At 24.9% G+C, this 15,515-nt stretch overlaps 1 protein-coding gene across 3 annotated transcripts in view; it reads left to right on the top strand.

Moving 5' to 3' along the window:
* LOC129963178 (lethal(3)malignant brain tumor-like protein 1) overlaps nucleotides 1–15,515 on the top strand; it is a 47,291-nt gene that overhangs the window by 16,681 nt on the left and 15,095 nt on the right. For all 3 annotated transcript variants that reach the window (XM_056077328.1, XM_056077329.1, XM_056077330.1), the window contains 7 exons: nucleotides 2,230–2,982; nucleotides 3,533–3,692; nucleotides 5,606–5,765; nucleotides 6,848–6,920; nucleotides 7,940–8,116; nucleotides 10,348–10,588; nucleotides 14,171–14,262. In XM_056077328.1, the coding sequence (XP_055933303.1) occupies nucleotides 2,230–2,982; nucleotides 3,533–3,692; nucleotides 5,606–5,765; nucleotides 6,848–6,920; nucleotides 7,940–8,116; nucleotides 10,348–10,588; nucleotides 14,171–14,262 (1,656 nt within the window). The remainder of the gene's footprint in view (nucleotides 1–2,229; nucleotides 2,983–3,532; nucleotides 3,693–5,605; nucleotides 5,766–6,847; nucleotides 6,921–7,939; nucleotides 8,117–10,347; nucleotides 10,589–14,170; nucleotides 14,263–15,515) is intronic.

Raw genomic sequence — 15,515 nt, 5'->3', positions numbered from 1 at the left:
ATTCTATTATTCAAAAAAAAAAAAAAAAATTATATCTCCTTAAAATTATGAAAAATATCTTTTCAGTTATTTGAATTTAATTTTTTCCCTCTAATTTTAGTAATTTTTTTTTTTAAATTGTTTACTTAATTTGCAACATGACTTTTCTTGCTGTAATTAATTTCAAATTGTTTCTTTTTTATATTTTTAATTCAAATATTTAATTGCATACATTTCTTCTTTAGTTATTCTAAGAATAAGATATTGTTTGTATAATATATATATATTCTATGACATTCGGAGATCTATAAATAAAGTCATAAAACATTAACTAGATAATCAGGAATATTTGTCGTACTAAATTATTATACTTTTTTTGTATAATTAAAACCAATTGGAACAACATATGTCAGAGTAATTGAATTTTCATTATTTTGGCTTATTTATTGAAGTTAAAATTTTAGGTATGATTTCATATTGAAAATAGATCTCATACTTGTAAAGTAGCTCAGATTAAATGTCCTATCACTCTTTGAAATTATAATTGCCTTTTTCTGTTGGTTTGTGCACTATTAGACAGCAGTTGAATTTTGTAAGCTTTAAAGGAATTAAGATTAATTTTTATGGATTGTGCTTTCTAAATAATGGATTTTCATTCCTGTTTTATAATTTGATAAATATTTCATTTCTCTTTCTTTTTTATTTTTTACTTTGTTATTGTCTAAGTGATTTTTTTTATAGTTAGGAATAAAACTCCTTTCTTATGCAATTATGTTGCATATTCATTTTATATTAAAACCCATGTTTAGGAGGAAATTATAGGCCAATATTAGACAGGTATTTGAACAATGAGCTATATAAAGTTCCTAAAGTAATATAGAATAAATATCTAGAGCAGGCTAGAAACTTAAAAAGATCGCCTTTCAGAAAAAGCCTCATTTTAAGAGAAATAAAGCAGTAGCCAACATTCTTGATAAGCAAATTATTTGCCAAATGCAGCTAATAATAAATTAATAAAAGTTTGTTGGAGTATATGATTTGTATTTCAAAATGCTTATATGATTGTATTTAAAGATACAATTAATGAAGATCTTTATTTGTGTAACAATATTATTAAGCTGAAAATCTTGTTAAAATATCATTACAATATATAACTTTTCTTGATATACTACAGTATAAAATATTCAGTTTGATTTTTCTCTGTGACAACATGTCTTTCCTAACTTTATCATAGTCTTCTGTCAGAACATTACTTATCTTAATTATACTGTAATTACTTAATTATATTGTGATTTTAAATTGAGCCAATAGTTATTTGATGAACACTGAACAACATTTTATTTATCAATAACTAGCCACTTGGTGTTTACCAAGACAATTATTTGTATTTCAATGTAAATCTTATATGCTTACAATTTTTATAGTATTTATGGTTTGCTAAGTATTTTTAAATTTACATTATGATAACCTATGTTTTTTTTAACTGCCTTAATACTTTTTTTTTTTGTTTAATGTGTTTAGTTGTCTTAATGTATTGGATGGTATTAATTAAAATTTGCGATCTCACTTAAAGCTTGAACTGAAATGATGAAAATTTAACAATCCAACATATATATATAATACCAAATATGCTTTATAAATTACTTAACATCTAATAAAAGTTATTTGCTGATTTGATGAAAGATTCGGAACATTACAATAAAAAAAAATTAAAACTACCAATTAACAAAGTGATTTTTTTTTTTTGGTATTTCAAATTATGTTATAGTAACAGACAAATGAATATAAAAAGGGTCAGAATATAAACATTTTCATCATTCTTAATTCTGCATTAAACACTAACTGTAATAACTTCCTATCTTTAAAAAGAAAAAAGTTTAAAAATATGAATAAAAGCTATTTTTTACAATAAAATGCCTTATGCAGAAAGTATAAAAAAGTTTCTTACTTGAATTGTTATTAATATAAGAAACAACAATAAAAATATTGTAGCAAATATTGTATATTACAGCAATGTAAGATATTTTTAGTATGAAATATTCCAAACAAATCCATTTTGACTGATGCTAGACGTGGTTATTTTAAAAGGAAGATTACTTACTTTCTCGAAATGACCTTTATATTTGTAATGATTATAATTTACTGAATATACAAATAACAGTTTAATGTAGAAGTCTGACAGACATTATTTTTTTAAAATATTATTTTGTTTAAAATCTATTGCTTTAATCTTTATATCATTTCTTGCAGCTGACTTCTGCAACTAATGTGTTACCTACACCATTGCTGTCTGCTCCTGTACATATGGTTGCACAACATTTCACTACTGAAAAAATACCATCATCTGGGATTGTTACTCTTCCTACAATGTCAAGAGTAGCCACTAACATGAACCCAATATTGTCTAATAAACAACGACAAACATCACACATAACTCCATTGTTACCTGGAAGTATTCTTACTTCAAAAGGTCAGATTGTGATTGCCAGTGGTAATAGTCCTGTAATTTGTTCTTCAGCAGCTTCTGTCATGACAACAATGTCAAATATTACTTTAAATAGTAGCATAGTGACTGTGACTCCAGTGATAATGACTTCAACAGCTCCCTTAGTTACATTCTCTGGGAACTCTACTGTTACATTAAACCCAGTCACTCAAGCTCAGGTTTTGTCCAATCTTATCCCATCAAATGTGAAGCCTCTGGCCTCAAACAACAAACTTGTCCAAACATATGTGAAATCTTTAAATCTTGCTGCAAGTCCTAATTCATATCCTGTTGCTGTTCAGCCAGCTGCACTTGCACCTACTGCAATTGCTTTAGCTACTGGTCCTCCACCGCAATCTCAGCAACCGATAGCACAAATACCTGCAACAGTTTCCATGCAGCAATCTTCCAAAGATCCAGAACCAGAGGCAAAAGATCTTAAGTCTGCAGACAATGATGTGGTAAAACTATTGATTTGGAAGGATGGGATTGGAGAATTGCCTGGCAGTGACTTGAAAGTAAGACTTTTGAGCACTTTTTTAAAGAAAGTAAGTTTTTATAACACTGCATATTTTGACGTTAAGATAAGCTTATCTATACCTACATTTATTTTGATCTTGAAATTTCATTCTTCTTCCTTGTATTTCCTTATATTCTTCGTATATACGCAAGACCAGCAATAGTGAAGATCAATAAAATAATCATTTTTTAGTGTTTAACTTTATATTAAATTGTATCGGAATTAAAAGCTTAATGTGAAAATCTTTTATTCATTGCTAAACCTATCAATTTCCATGAAATTATCTTTTGTTATAATTAAGTTAAAATTTCTTTTTCATTGTAATAACAAAAGTTTCAGTTTAAATTTAAAATATACTTTATGCTGATAATATATATTTTTTTAGAATGAAAATGTTTCAAACTTTTGTAAGAGAAAATTCATATTAATGATATTAGATAACTTGTTAAATACATTTAGATAATTATCTGCTTCTTTTTTTAGTTGGAAATTATTTTTCAGTATTTCTTTTGGTTTTAAAAAAAAAAAAAATGTTTATTTTGTTTTAGTTTAAATTGAATGAGTTTGGGACTCTGGAAATTTATAATGAAGATCTTTCCATTAATTCCCTTACAAAAACAGTGAGAGATGAAAGTACTACTACATCGGAAGAGAATTCGACTGAGGGCAGACAAAAGACAACCAAAAATAAAGAAATGTATCAAGATGGTATGTAAATATTTGCTTATGAATGTGGATGATTTTAAAATCTGGTTATTTTCCAATTCTCATTTTTTTTAAAAAAAATCTTATGAAAATCAAATGAATGTTGGAAAAGAATTCTTTTTTTCTTCTTTGAAGTCTTGAAATGAGAATATTTGCAAAAGTTGTATTTGTTATGGAAAATATTTGGCTAGTGGCATTTTTATAAATTTGACTATCTGAGTAATATATTTTAAACATTATTTTTAAGAATTCAGAGATATGTATGAATAGAATTTTTCTTATTTTAAATGTAGTATTTTATTTCTCAGTAAGATTCCAATTATTGCAATGTTTGCTTACTGACATATAACTGAGTTGTTTTACCATGAATGCAACTAATAGATTAAAATTAGGGTCTTTAAAAATTTATCAATTTTTAATGTATATAAATTTATTTGATTCATTACTGGAAACAAAGTGAAGTAATAAATCAGTCACTTAATACAATTCATTACTTAACAGCATGAATTTTATTTTTCTTCTGTATTCATATTATTCTTAATTTAATTAATGTAATAAAATAAATACTAAATTTTATGAGGTTTCATAGTTTTTACTTCCTCATATTTGAAGTATAGAGAAAGAATAATAATGGTAAAAAATTAAAACTCAAAATTTTGAAGAATCTTCATGTTTTAGACTTCCCTGAGTTCAAAAAAATACATTTTTGACATCATGTTCATCTGACTGCCTGTTTCAAAGGTTCAAAAATGCCTTAAGCTAGAAAAATGAAATTTGGTTTACTGTCTTTATATTTGTAATTTTCTATCAACAATTTTGTCTGCTAGCCTGGTTGTTCAAATATAAGTTAATGCAGCAACTGCAAAATAAAGACTTAGATGGATAAAATGCGGGACACATAGTTAACATCAATAGTTTAGACACACAGCAAATTTTGAGCCAAATCCAACAAGAGATTGACTGTTTGTAGGCTTGCATTTTCAGAAGCAGGTAATTTTGATTTCAGTCAGTTGAGAAAAACTCATCTAAAACGAAAGTTAACCACATGCCGGGAACTAATTGCCAAAAAAGTCACCAAGAATAATGCTAGTGATTCAGTAAAAATATTTTATTCATGCCAGGGTTTAGTTATTCTGCAGCTTTTGTACATAAAATGTTATACAAAATGTTCTGTTCCATATTCAGGATCCACAGTTTTTTTGTTTTTTTTTGTGGGGCAGATAACATTCTTATAAAAGAGTTTGCTGGAATGTTTTGGAAAGACCACTCTTGCTACTTTTGCAAATTATATTATTGCTGAAATTATCCTTTTTGAAACAAAATATTTCTAGTAAGATTTTTTAAAACTTTGTGATATTAGAATTTAACACCAAAAATGCATATATTTAATACACATTATCTGATATGTATATTATGCAGTAATTGTATTGTAAACAAGTTATATTTTTTCTGGGGAGGATATTGTAGAAAAATTTCTTGCAAATGAACTCCACATAAATAATAATAAAAAAAATCATTATTTAAAAGGTATGACAAATTCTTTCATTTTAAGAATTGTGCCATAAAGGATATATAAGCTAAGTATATTTATTATCTTATATACCTTGGTAGGGAGGGCTAGAGAGGTAGAACTGTGAAGTTGTATTATTTTATTTAACAATTTTTTTAAATAGACTTATTTCATTCTGTTAAGTTAGAAAGGCTTTAATTTCATATTATTTATCTATTATTTTTTCTTTAAATTTTTTTACAATATCACTTTTAAAATTTCAAGTTCAGTTTTGCTTACAGTCTGCTACTAATATTCTATAGTTGTAAGTTTTATAAATAATTTTCTTAATATAATTCTATCTATTTTTTAAGTATTCATGATTCTTTATTGTAGAAAAATTTTATTGATTTAATTTCATTTGTAGAAAATAGTGCTGAAAAGATATCTCAAAATGGTGCCAAAGATTCTAATATGGCAGAAGAATTGTGCCGTTGTGAAAATTGTGAATGTTTTGGTCTAAAAATAGAGTTTTGTAAAGCTGGAAGGTTTTGTAGTCAATCCTGTATGTCATCCTTTGCCAATAAGTAAGTATTTCAACCTTTAAATTTTGAGAATCAATAATCTTAATTAGAACTTTGCTATAAATATCAAAGTAAGATTATTAGCAATCAATAATCTTATTTTGGTATGTACAATATTATTTACTGTTCTTATTTTAACTAATGGCGATGTATTATTTGTATTAAAAAAATCCATTATTACGTTTACAAAATGTATAATTATTTATAGAGCATATCTACTGATTTGGAAAAAATTAATTTAAAAAAAAGCTTGTAGGATTTTTGACTTTTTCTGATATTTTTTCCTTAAGATAGTAGATACTTTATTCAAGGGGATACAATAGATGTTTAAATCTGGTTTATATCTTCATAGTTTCAAAATTCAGTTATTTATTAATTTTTTATTGCATGTGTATATACTATAAAAATATGCTTGGTAATAATAATTATTTTCATGCTTTAAAGGTTCATTATATTTTATTTAATTCTTGTATTGACCAATCTTGTCTGTTACAATATTAAAGTATGCTTATCTTAGTTTACAGAAATTTGAAGGTTTTTTAATGCATTTGTTTAGAATTTGATTATTAGTAAGTTGTATATTTTATTATGTTTGTATTGTATTTACCATGAAGTGATTTTTATAAAACTTTGTTAGCTGCAGCAAAAAGTATTAACAGTATTTTTCTTGTTTGTTTATAATTTTTATAGTTTTTAAATCTTTAACATTTTAATAATTTAGCTTGTTAAAAAAACCTTTTATGCAATAAAATTTCATTGTAAATAAATATTCTATATTAGCAATATTGGTTTCTTTTATGAATGATTGTACTATATTAGCAGATAATTGGCATAGTGTATTAAATTCCAAATGTATTTTGTGTATTTATCCTTTGTAAACTATTTTTGCTTATCACTGTTATAATTACTATTTACTAATATTTTATTAATGTTGACTAAATGAGTATCTGCTAATACTTTAAATTACAGGGATTTCAGTGGACATCAACATTTTTTTATTAATCATATTCTAAATTATGCTATTTGTAAATTTTTAAAAGATAAATATAATAAATATATATGAATTAGTAAAATGTTTTTTGTAGGAAAAGTAATATATTGAAAAGAGGAGCTGCTAAAGACAAATTGAAGAAGAAAAAACTGAAAGTAGATTCTGAGGTATGTTAAATGAACTGGATTTTTATTAATGATAATAACTTTCATATAAGGGTTGTTGTTATAGTAATATTAATAATAGGAGTTTGAGTACTTAAGAAATCAGCAGAGCAGAAACCTTTTATCAAAGATTTAATTTTAACTTTAATCAGAAATTCTATCTCTAATTGCAATATTTGCTTATGTTTTAGCTTTTCTCATTAGCAGAGATTCACAAATTTCATATTAGATAGTTTTAAATAGAAAGTTAATTACAAATATTATTTACTGTAAACATATTTTTAATTTGCTTTTACATTGAAACTGGAATAAAAAAGCAGTTGTTAATTATGTATAAAAAATTAATGCATATATTTAGGGTATTCAGATCACAAAATAAATAAATAAAAATACATCCTATTAGCAAAAGGATAAAACTTTTATAGTATATTGGATAAACAGAGAATATTTGCATTGTTTTGAAAACATCTGAATAATAGATGATACTTTATATAAATTCCTGAAAGAAGCTTTAGATAGTTTTTAATTATAAAATGTATCCAAAATTAATCAAAGTGAATCACTTTAATTTGTGCATTAAATACAACATATATATTAAATTTGGTTAATAATTCCATATAGAAAAACAGTATACATTGTTTGTTAAAAATATAGCATTGTTATTGTTATTATTCTTTTGATGTGCTTAGCATTTACTTTTTGCAAGACCTGAAAATGAAGTTATAATCTGGAGATGCTACTTCATAGCTCTGCCTTTTCTAATGCATAAAAAAATTAGCTATTGACTCATAGTGGAATGACGATAAGATTGTTAGGTGCATAGGTTTTCATATTTAGTAAATTAGATATCAATGATTTAATTAGTTCCTATTATAAATTAACTTTTAAAAAAGATCCAGTTTTCTGATTTCTTTGTTCTTGATTGTTTTTAAATTCAGGACAAAATATAATATTTTATTCAATAAATGAAATGTCATATAAATATATATTTTATAATATGTATATTTTTTAATACTGTAAAGGAAACTGAAATAAAAAATGATGTTAAAGAAGATGCAAAAAGTGATGATATGGAATGTGAAGAAGCTGCAGAGCCTAAAAAAGCTGCAGAGCCTGAACCTAAGAAGAAAGAATTTTCTTGGGAAGAATACTTAAAACTGGAAAAGACCAAACCTGCTCCTGTTAAGTTATTCAAAGAGGTATGAAATAAATTTAAATGTGACCTGAATTGACTTCACTTGAAATTTTCATGTTTTTATTATATAACTTTTTATTGAATAAAATGGATTATTCAGTAAGAAGATGAATTTTGGTTATGTATTTTAGCATTGTCTTCTTATACTTAATTTTTTTTTTTACCATTACAGAATTATCTAGGCTTACCATTTAATACAGCATAAAAACTGAATTTTCTTTTTTCGTCATACATTTAATGTTAATTTGTATATAAAAAAAAGACCAAATTTTATAAATGTTTACTTTTTTGGGGGGAGGGGGTAATTATATTATTAATGGTGAGACTTATTTTCAACGAAAAAAATTGTTTTCTAATTTAATAAATTTTTATCATGCTGAAAGGAAATTTTTTGGCAAATCTGTTTTGTTTTATCTTGAAAGTTATAAATTACCATAGTGAAATAATCTATTCATGAGTTTGAAAAATATATAAATTGATTGTTCACTTTTCATTTCAAATATGAATTAATAAGATGAATTATTCCAGTTTAATCTTTTTTTTTTTTTTTTAACAATGAGTTAGGTGTGCAAAATTCATTCTGTCATTTTATTTCTAATTCTTCAGTATTTGTTAACAAAAAGTAAAAAAAGAAAAGAGAGAGAGAGACTAAAAAAATTTTGAATTATTTTTTTTAAATTATATTTTTTGTAGTTATTTAATAACTTTTTTTTTTTTTTTTTGAGTTATTCTTAAATTTTGGGTCTATAATAAACTTTTTCTGTTAGAAATAGGATTGCAAAAAAAAAAAAAAAAAAAAAAAAAAAAATTCATATAAAAAGGAAATAGAAAGAAGATAAAGTTTGAAAAACTTTGTTAGAAATAAAAAAATCTAAATATTTGGTTGGTAAGAAGAATATATTTTTGATTCTTTAATATTCAAAGTTTTTTTATTTTATATCTTTCTTTTTTTTTTTTAACAAGGGCATCCAAGCATTATATATGTATATGTTGTTCTGATTTTTCTAAATTGGCTAGGTATGAGGACCCTAATATGATATAACAGAATAATAAATTGATGAGCTGGAGTAAGAGAAATAATGTGTTTTCAGTTTGTTATTTAAAGGTTGGAAAATTGAATGTATTATAATAGAAAATATTTGTTATTAACATAGTAACTTATAAATCAGTTTAGGTGAGGCAGTTTAGGGTGTTGTGGTGAACTTTAGAAATGTTATATATTCATTCTATACATTCATTAATTTTAATATTCATTATAATCTGAAAAATAACAAGATAAAAAGATTTGCTAAAAAAATTGCAACATAAAAAGCATTTTTATGCAACATTTACATTTTAATAACATGATTTTCCCAAAATAAAAAGATTTTTGTTGGAATATAATGCAAGAAATTAACTTCTATGTTTGTATTAATAAATGTGTATATTCATTTTTTAATACTAATTTCAAATGATAGCCAACATCAACAGCTAATTCTCACAGTTATTGTAACTGATATTCCAAATTTTCTACAAATTAAAAAAAAAAGATTAAAAAAATTGTAGAAAAATTATAAAAAATTTAATTATATTTTTGATTTGTGAAATAAAAATGGACTAACTTAAATTTTTAAATTGGTTACCATTTATTTGTGCATAACTAATTGTTTACATCATTATTTAACTATTTTTATCTTTAATATATCTTTGATTTAATTTGAATGTATTGCATTGATTAAATTTTTTATTATATGCTAAAGCAATTTAGTAAATTTCTGATGGGAATTCTGAAAATTTTTAATGGCTGAACACTGTTTAAAAACTACTTTGTAAAGCTTTCCAACTTCATAAAATACTGCTATTTATCATCATCTATGTGTCTAATTAAGAATAAAAGTTTTCTTAACTGTTAAAAACTACTTTATAAAGCGTCCCAACTTCATAAAATACTGCTATTTATCATCATCTATGCAATTAAGAATAAAAGTTTTCTTATCCGTTCAAGTGGCCATTTATTTTAATCTGATAACTTTAACATTTAAATTGGATTAACATGTTCTTAACAAGTAACTAAAATTGAGAATTCTGAAATTTTTTTATCCTTTGATTTGTAAGAAAATATTTAAATATGTGTTAATTTGTTACTTTGAAAGTTATTATGAAGAAGGTGAAAAACCAATTTAACCACAGTAAAAATTGTATATGATGTGTTAACAGTTTAAACTCTGTTATATATGTAATTTTTTTTTTTTTCAGGGCCAAACTTTTCCTACGAATGCTAATGGCTTTGTGAAAGATATGAAACTTGAAGGCATAGATCCTAAACATCCATCTTTATTTTGTGTTTTAAGTGTTAGTGAAACAAAAGGTTACAGAGTACGACTGCATTTTGATGGGTATTCAGAATGTTATGATTTTTGGGTAAATGCAGATTCACCAGACATTTTTCCTGTTGGTTGGTGTGAAAAAACGGGGCATGAGCTTCGGCCACCTAAAGGTAAATTCCTCTATTTTAACTTAAAAATATTTTTTTTTAAAATTATTTAGTATTTTATATATACAGAAATTGAGGGGGAGGAAATGATAATTACAATCATTTTTATTTTTGAACAAATTTTCTTGAAGAGTTTTTTCTTTCTGCATTTTTTATTATATTAACATTTTTATTTAATGTCATATATTTTATTTTTATTTAGTTTCACATGTTTAAGCTTATGTAGCTTGCATTTATTTTTAATGTGGGAATATGAAAGTGAGTACCTCAAGACCCTGAATCTTCTAATAACCAGAAAAAGTGAAACCATTTTCTCTGCCTAAATCTGAATTTTAACACTGATTCCTAAAGCCATTCATTTTCGGGTACTTCAAACTACTTTAACATTCAATCTTCTCCCTCAAAGATTGATTAAGATAATTAAAAATCCTTACTCCTGTCAAAAACCACAATGGCAACTTGTTTTCTTAATGAATTGATATATCTATAGTAAGACAGTTAAATTGATGGTTATGAACTAGGAGCCCTATTACGCAGAATATCTGTTGAAAGGCACTTTTTGTAATCTTAATTTTTGAATTTAGCTTAGAAAAAAAGTAATCATCCCATGATGTTTCAGCCCCCCCCCTCTTCTTTCCCTCCAGAAATGTTAAAATGGTGCAAATTACAAAAATTTTCCTAAAAATCAGTAATATGAAAAATAACATTTTTATACTAATGAAATGATAATAGATTTTAATAGAATGAAAAATTCAAGAATATTAGTTAACATTCATATAAAATGTAATCATATTTTAGGAAATTATTTCAGAGCTTCAATTGACTTAATTCTCCTTCAAAGCTATTCACAAATTTTCCATAAAATGAAAGCAATCTCTTTATCAGATTTTATAATAGTAAAATTTTAAGTAGAAATAAATTTTAAGTATGTTTAGTACAATATATTCAAAATATAGATATATTCAAAAGTAGATTCATTATGTAGATATATTCAAAAGTATATTTTGACTTATTTAGTATTCTTGAGTGTTGTTCTCTGATGGAAGGATCACTAATTAAAAGTCATTGTAAGTGTACTATACGCCCAAAAAATGTACATGCAATGTGAGAGGTTAATAGAATATATCTTCTTTCTTTTCTTTTTCTTTTTTATTCAGGAAAGATTATTTTCTTTCATTGTTAAAAGTTGTTAACATTTTTCATCTTCAGATGATTTATATAAGTTCATAATATATGTATATTTCATCCTGTAAATGTGAAATATTACATCATATTTAGATGGAGTATACTACAACATATATTTTAACATATTTGGTACATGTCCACAAAAAATCAGATAGATTCTCCCAGAGCCTTCTATCTGATGGGAAGATTGCTGAATTAAATGCTATTATAAAATAAACTTATATTTATAACCCATTTTGAAGTAGCACTAGGACTAGAAAAACAGCACTAAACACCTCATATATTTAAGTTGCAATCAGATGACAAGGATGGCATTTGAGCTAGCATTCCCTATTCAAACTTCCACGCCACTCTATTGGTACCTTGACGGATTTGTGCATTGGCTCTGTTTATTTATATGTCAGTTCTTTGATGGAATTAGGTATTTGGCCAAGGATTCCATTGTCCTGAAACCCATATTTTATCACCAGACCACCATAGACCATAATACTATAAACCTACTATGTGCTTAGAGAATATATTTATATCTAATGTGTAAATTATTCCTTAAAAAAAATTTTTTTGTCAGAAATTATTTGTAATTTCTAACATATTTACGACTTTATGCACATTTACAGTCATTGCATAGAAAAAAAAAGAATACATTTTTATAATATTTTACCATAAATTGCCACATAATTAAAAATGTGAATATTTTTCAATTTTTATTTTTTATCTTTATATTTTTGAGCAAGAATTGAAGTATAAGATTATCACAAAACACATTTTGCATATTGAATATTTGCAAGTACTTTGAATGGTATTAAAATTTTTGATTCTCATATTATTGTATCTGTGTTTTATCCAAGTTTTTTTTTTTTAAATGTTGTTTGTGAACATATTCAGATATTAGTTTGAATGCCATATAAGTTCTTTTCCAAAAGGTATATTCCTTTTCACAATCCTGAATTAATTTCTATTTAAAATCTAATAGTGATGGGAGTTTTTTTAGAGTTGGAAAATTGATTGTCAAGTATAAAATATACAGTAATTAATACAGTATAAGCAGTATTAAAATATACAATAATAAGCGGTATTCAAAAGGGAAGAAAGAATATCCGCGTGCCAATTAGTTGATTTCATTATTGCTATATAATATTTCATCTTTGATCTGCCAGATCATATAATATTTTACAAAAGATAGTGGGCATTTCTAGCATTTTACTTAGATCCATGACTACATTGTAACTGAATCCATCTGCAGATTTTTACAACTTCTTTTCTTCTCTACTTTTTTTAAGTTTCAGATAGAGAGAATAAAAAATGTTTTAAAAATTTGTCTCTAAAGATTATTTCTTATTTTTTATCTGTAATTAAATTCTTACTCCAATCTGAAAGTTTAGCCTTATGATGAATAAGACTACAATATACGTCCAAATTTCTTTTAAGATATCCTGTCTGTTCCCAGTTTGTGTCTTTGCATGTCTTTTCCAAAATTCAGCTTACTTATTTCTGTTCATTTCTGTAGTTTTTTCCAAAATTCACAAGGAAACAGGAGGTTGAAATAATGCAGTGCTGTCGAACCACGTACTGAAATGTACAGAAGCAACAAAAGGCTAATGGTTTTTTTTTTCTTCCCCCCATCAGAAATCTAAACAAGTTTCTTGTAATATTCATTTTCCATTTTATTATCAGCATCCATATTAGTTGAAATATTAACTTCATCTTCACCCTAGAGCTCACTTCAAAATCAAAAATATTGAATTCATCAGTTTCTCTGAATAAATTTTCGTTAGTATTATAACTGTATTTTTTTTTTTATTTGATACTCTTTTTAAGTTTAAGGGCACTCAGACATGTTAGATTTCTACAGATTTTATCATTTTTAGAATTAAATTTTATCATTCTTCAGATTAATTAATTTTCTTTTAATGTGCTATAATATTTTTCATATCTTGGCTAGTTTTTGTATAAATTTATTCATTTTGTTGCTCATTTAAGTATACCTATTTTACATCTCAATGTTTTTAGTTGACATAATCCATTATTTTATGACATTCAGTTTTCTTTTTAGTTCCAAACCTGTGTCATATTTGAATATATAATAAAAAATTTCATTCATATTCTTATTACAGCTCCAAATTTAAACTTGATATTGACAACTTGATATATTTCAAAGCTCTTATTGTCAACTGCTAAATTTAATTTTTATATTGTTTTGAGAAGATATGTCTTCATATTTCAGAATTTTTTTTTATTTATTACTGTTTTTGTTTTTGATACTTTTGAATTGAATGTGTTATATTGATCTCTTTCATATTAAAATTTGGTAGAAAAGGCTAAAATGCTCATGTTTTTTATTTCCCTATAGTTGTTTAATATGTTGCAAAGTTTTTTAAAAACGCTCATGAATGTTTTCAGGTTTTACTCCTAAAGAATTTAATTGGGAGAATTATCTAAAGATGTCAAAAGCTGAAGCAGCTCCCGAGCATCTTTTTACTTGGGAAAGTCGGGTATGTTTTATTTATTTATTTTATTATTCTTTAAGTAATTTTGTTAAATTATAAATAATGTTGACTAATTCTTAAAAGAAAGTTATTTAGAAGTGTGATATATTTCTGAGCTTATTTAAGAATAGAAAGATTTAGGCTTGGAACAGCAAATGTGTTGATGCTTCCATTTCTAGAGGGTTGTACTTACAACTAATATTTAGAAATGAAATAACTATCAAGTTTAAGAGATTGTTTTAGCTAAATTTTTTCAAACAATGATTTACTGATGAAATTTTTTAAGAAGTTTACACTTTACAAAAATATCTCAATTTTGAATGATTAGTATTAGAAGATTTGTTAAACTTAGTATCCTTCCTCATATGACCTTAATGAAAAAAGAATTCTATAATCTTTATTACAATTTCACTCAATAAAGATAGTGAACAATTTTGTAGAAAGTTGAGTAGATTTGAGCAATTTTATTTTCAGTTTTAAAATGCAAATAAATAAGGAAATTCTACATTAATTAAAATTTATTCTTTTAACCCTCATTAGAGGGTTAAATAATCAAATCAAATGTCTTCGAGAAGTTTTAAAAATGTATTTATGTTGTTTAATATGTATGATCATAAATAGCATAATTTTACGATTTTGCCTATACAGTTTCAGTGTTCAATTTGTTATATACTTATATCTCATCCTTTATATGTATAATATGCATGTTACAAAAAAATTGCAGTGTCATATTGTTCAATGACATTTGCCTATACAAATTTAAGTGTTTTGAAAAAAAGTAAAACTATAATTAAATTTATCAGAAATAATTTCAACTGAAATAAAATTGCACTGGTAATGTTGACTATTTACAATGCAAAGTACTTCAATTGCATTTCAGATGCTTCTGTATTACTGATAGAGTTTTGTGTGATAGGTTACATTTAATTTTTGCAATGACAAATTTGTCCATACTGTGGTTTTAGGACTTTGCAAGTTAAATAAAATAAACTACTGTCAGCATAATCATTATTTGTTAGATTTTTAAGAGCTAAACATTTGTTTTATTTTTTAATGTCAAAATTTCCTAACTTTACCTATTCATTTTTATGATTATATATAAAAAAATGAATAGGCATAACTGATTGCTACACATTCTGTTTTGCATTAATATTTAAAATATTTGAATGGGAAAAAATATTTTTCTTTGTAAAGGCAAATTTATAAAATAGTTTTACTAGGTAACAGAATAGAATAAATTACATCGATGAGAATCAAGT

This window comes from Argiope bruennichi, chromosome 3 (assembly GCF_947563725.1).
Source record: "Argiope bruennichi chromosome 3, qqArgBrue1.1, whole genome shotgun sequence".
In the NCBI taxonomy this organism is placed as follows: Eukaryota; Metazoa; Arthropoda; class Arachnida; order Araneae; family Araneidae; genus Argiope; species Argiope bruennichi.
The sequence above is the reverse complement of the archived record's forward strand: the minus strand, read 5'-3'. Positions and strand labels throughout refer to the sequence as shown.